At 47.1% G+C, this 2,597-nt stretch overlaps 1 protein-coding gene across 1 annotated transcript in view; it reads right to left on the minus strand.

Moving 5' to 3' along the window:
- Window positions 1–775, minus strand: part of EAH_00031500 (hypothetical protein, conserved) — a gene marked incomplete at both ends in the record, with an annotated part of 7,120 nt that extends 6,345 nt beyond the window's left edge. Inside the window, one exon of the mRNA XM_013396092.1 lies at window positions 60–775. Within this exon, the coding sequence (XP_013251546.1) occupies window positions 60–775 (716 nt within the window). The remainder of the gene's footprint in view (window positions 1–59) is intronic.
- Between the last annotated feature and the right edge of the window lie 1,822 nt (window positions 776–2,597).

The raw sequence follows: 2,597 nt of genomic DNA on the forward strand, positions 1-2,597 counted from the left end.
CCAACAGCAGCAGCAGCAACAGCAGCAGCAGCAACAGCAGCAGCAGCAGCAACACTAACCTGCCCTCATTGTTGACATCTGCAAGGCCCCAAATAGTATGAAGCGTTTCCTGCGGCAGCCCGCTGCCCTCAAGAAAAGCAGCAGCAGCAGCACCATTAAGATAAGTAGGTAGGGCGTCAGTAGCAGCAGCACCTCGGGGGCCCCCCTGTGCTAAAGCTTCTTTCCAGAGCTCCCCATACACTTCAACTTCTGCTGCAGATAAAACCGGTACAGCAGCAGCAGCACCCGACGACCCACCCCCTCCATCAGCTTGAATCCCTAAGCCAAATGAGGGGGCCCTCAAGCTTGAAGAATCTCCTACAGAAGAAGAAGGGGGGCCCCCCATAGTAGAGGGGGGCCCCCCCATTGGGGGGCCCCCCATTGAAGTGGGGGCCCCCCCCATTGGGGGGCCCCCCATTGGAGATGGGGCCCCCATTGGAGAGGGGGCCCCCATTGGGGGGCCCCCTATAGAAGAAGAGGGGGCCCCCTCAGGTGGGTACGGTGAACCAAAAGCATCGTCAGGGAGGGGGCCCCCAACAGGGGCCCCCGGAAGAGTGAAGCTCGAATCAAAAGGCAATGCTAGCTGCTGCTGCTGCGGCTGCTGCTGCTGCTGCTGCGGGAAGTCAAGGGCCCCGGGGGGCCCCATACTCATTAGGGGGCCCCCAACGACATTTTCTGGGGCTGCAGCAAAATTATAAGACGGAGATGGCTGCAACTGTGCTTGAGAGTACTGCATCCTCGTGCTGCTGCTGCTGCTGCTGCTGCTGCTGCTGCTGCTGCTGCTGCGTTTGCTGTGCCTTCTTTTGCTGCCGGGCCCGCAGCAGCAGCAAAAAGAGGTGGGGCCGCTGCACTTGGTGGTGCTCCGCCTACGCTCTGCTCCGTAGCAGCAGCTTCTGATGCCGTTGCTGCTGCTGCTGCTGCTGCTGCGGCTGAACGCCTATGTGCATCCGCTGCACCCCCTCGATAGGAAAGTATGGGGCCTCTGGGGAGGCGGGTTGAGGTGTATAGACAGACACCTCCGTGGGTGTTCCTGCTGCAGCAGCTGCTGCTGCTGCTGTCTGCTGCAGCTGCTGCTATGTGTACCACTGGCAGCAGCAGCGCAAGGGAAACGTTGTTGCTGCTGCTGCTGTTGCTGCTGCTGCTGCTGCTGCTGCTCCTGCTGCTGCCGCTGCTGCAGTGCTGGGGGAAGGATTTAGAGATAAGAGAGGAAACCTCCTGTTTTCGATGGTGTTGGGGCTTTCGCTGTTGCTGCTGCTGCTGTTGCGGCTCATGCTGCTGCTGCTGCTGCTGCTGCTGCTGCTGCTGCTGTTGCACTCCTGCAGCAGCAACTCCATCGAGATCGTAAACCTTCTTAATCTAAAAATAAAGGTTTATTAAAAATAAGGGTTTTGTGTTTTGCTGCTAAGCCGCAATATGCAGCAGCAGCAACCCCCTCTTTGCTGCTGCTCGTCCGGCGCTGCCGACAGCAGCAGCGGCCGCAGCAGCAGCAGCAGCAGCAGCAGTAGCAGCTGCAGTAGCAGCAGCAGTTTGTTTTTATTAGTGTCTACGAAAAAGGCGGCAGCGCAATTGAGTGCTTCGTCGGCAACACCCCAGACGCTAAACCCTAAACCCTGAACCCTAAACCCTAAACCCTAAACCCTAAACCCTCAGGGGGCCGAAGCCTCCATCTGCAGCAGCATCAGCATCAACAGTAAAAGGCTCTTTAAACCCTAGCAGTAGTAGCTTCTAAACCCTAAACCCTAAACCCTAAACCCTAGTTCCTCCGTTCCCAAGGCGTAAACCCTAGGGGCCTCCCTATGTACCTCAAACCCTAAACCCTAAACCCTAAACCCTAAACCCTAAACCCTATCTGAGGGTTTTAAAGCGGAAGATGAATGCTGGCGAGGCAAACTGGCAGCAGCAACAAAATTAAAAAAAAAGAAAGCAGCAAATTTATTTAGAAACAAACAGCAGAATGAATAGACAGAGACAGGCAAATGGGGTGTATATATATATATATATTTATATTATATATATAATATAAATATAAATCTATATATGTATATATTGTATATATATATATAATATATATATATATATATATGCTGCAAATAAAATATTGAATGGTCTACGAAATAATATATATAAAAATATATATATAAATATATTTAAAAATATATTTAAAAATAATTTAAAAATAATTTAAATGGATTTAATAATAAATAATAAATTAAATAACAAATTAAATAATAAATTAAATAATAAATTAATTAATAATCGAAATAATAATCTAAATAATAATCTAAATAATAATTTAAATAATTTAAATAATTTAAATAATTTAAATAATTTAAATAATTTAAATAATTTAAATAATAATATAAATAATAATTTAAATAATTTAAATAATAATTTGTATGCCTCTCTGTCTATCGTCATCTTCGTTTATTTGCTGTCTCTCTTTGTTTTTTTATTTATTTATTTTCTCTTCTCTCTCTCGCTTCTGTTTATATTTTAAAGTTTGCTTCTGCTGCTCACAACGAAACCATCAATGCCTTTACATGCAGCAGCAGCAGCAG

Source organism: Eimeria acervulina, genomic scaffold (genome assembly GCF_000499425.1).
Source record: "Eimeria acervulina Houghton genomic scaffold, Eah_scaff297, whole genome shotgun sequence".
Lineage (NCBI taxonomy): Eukaryota > Apicomplexa > Conoidasida > Eucoccidiorida > Eimeriidae > Eimeria > Eimeria acervulina.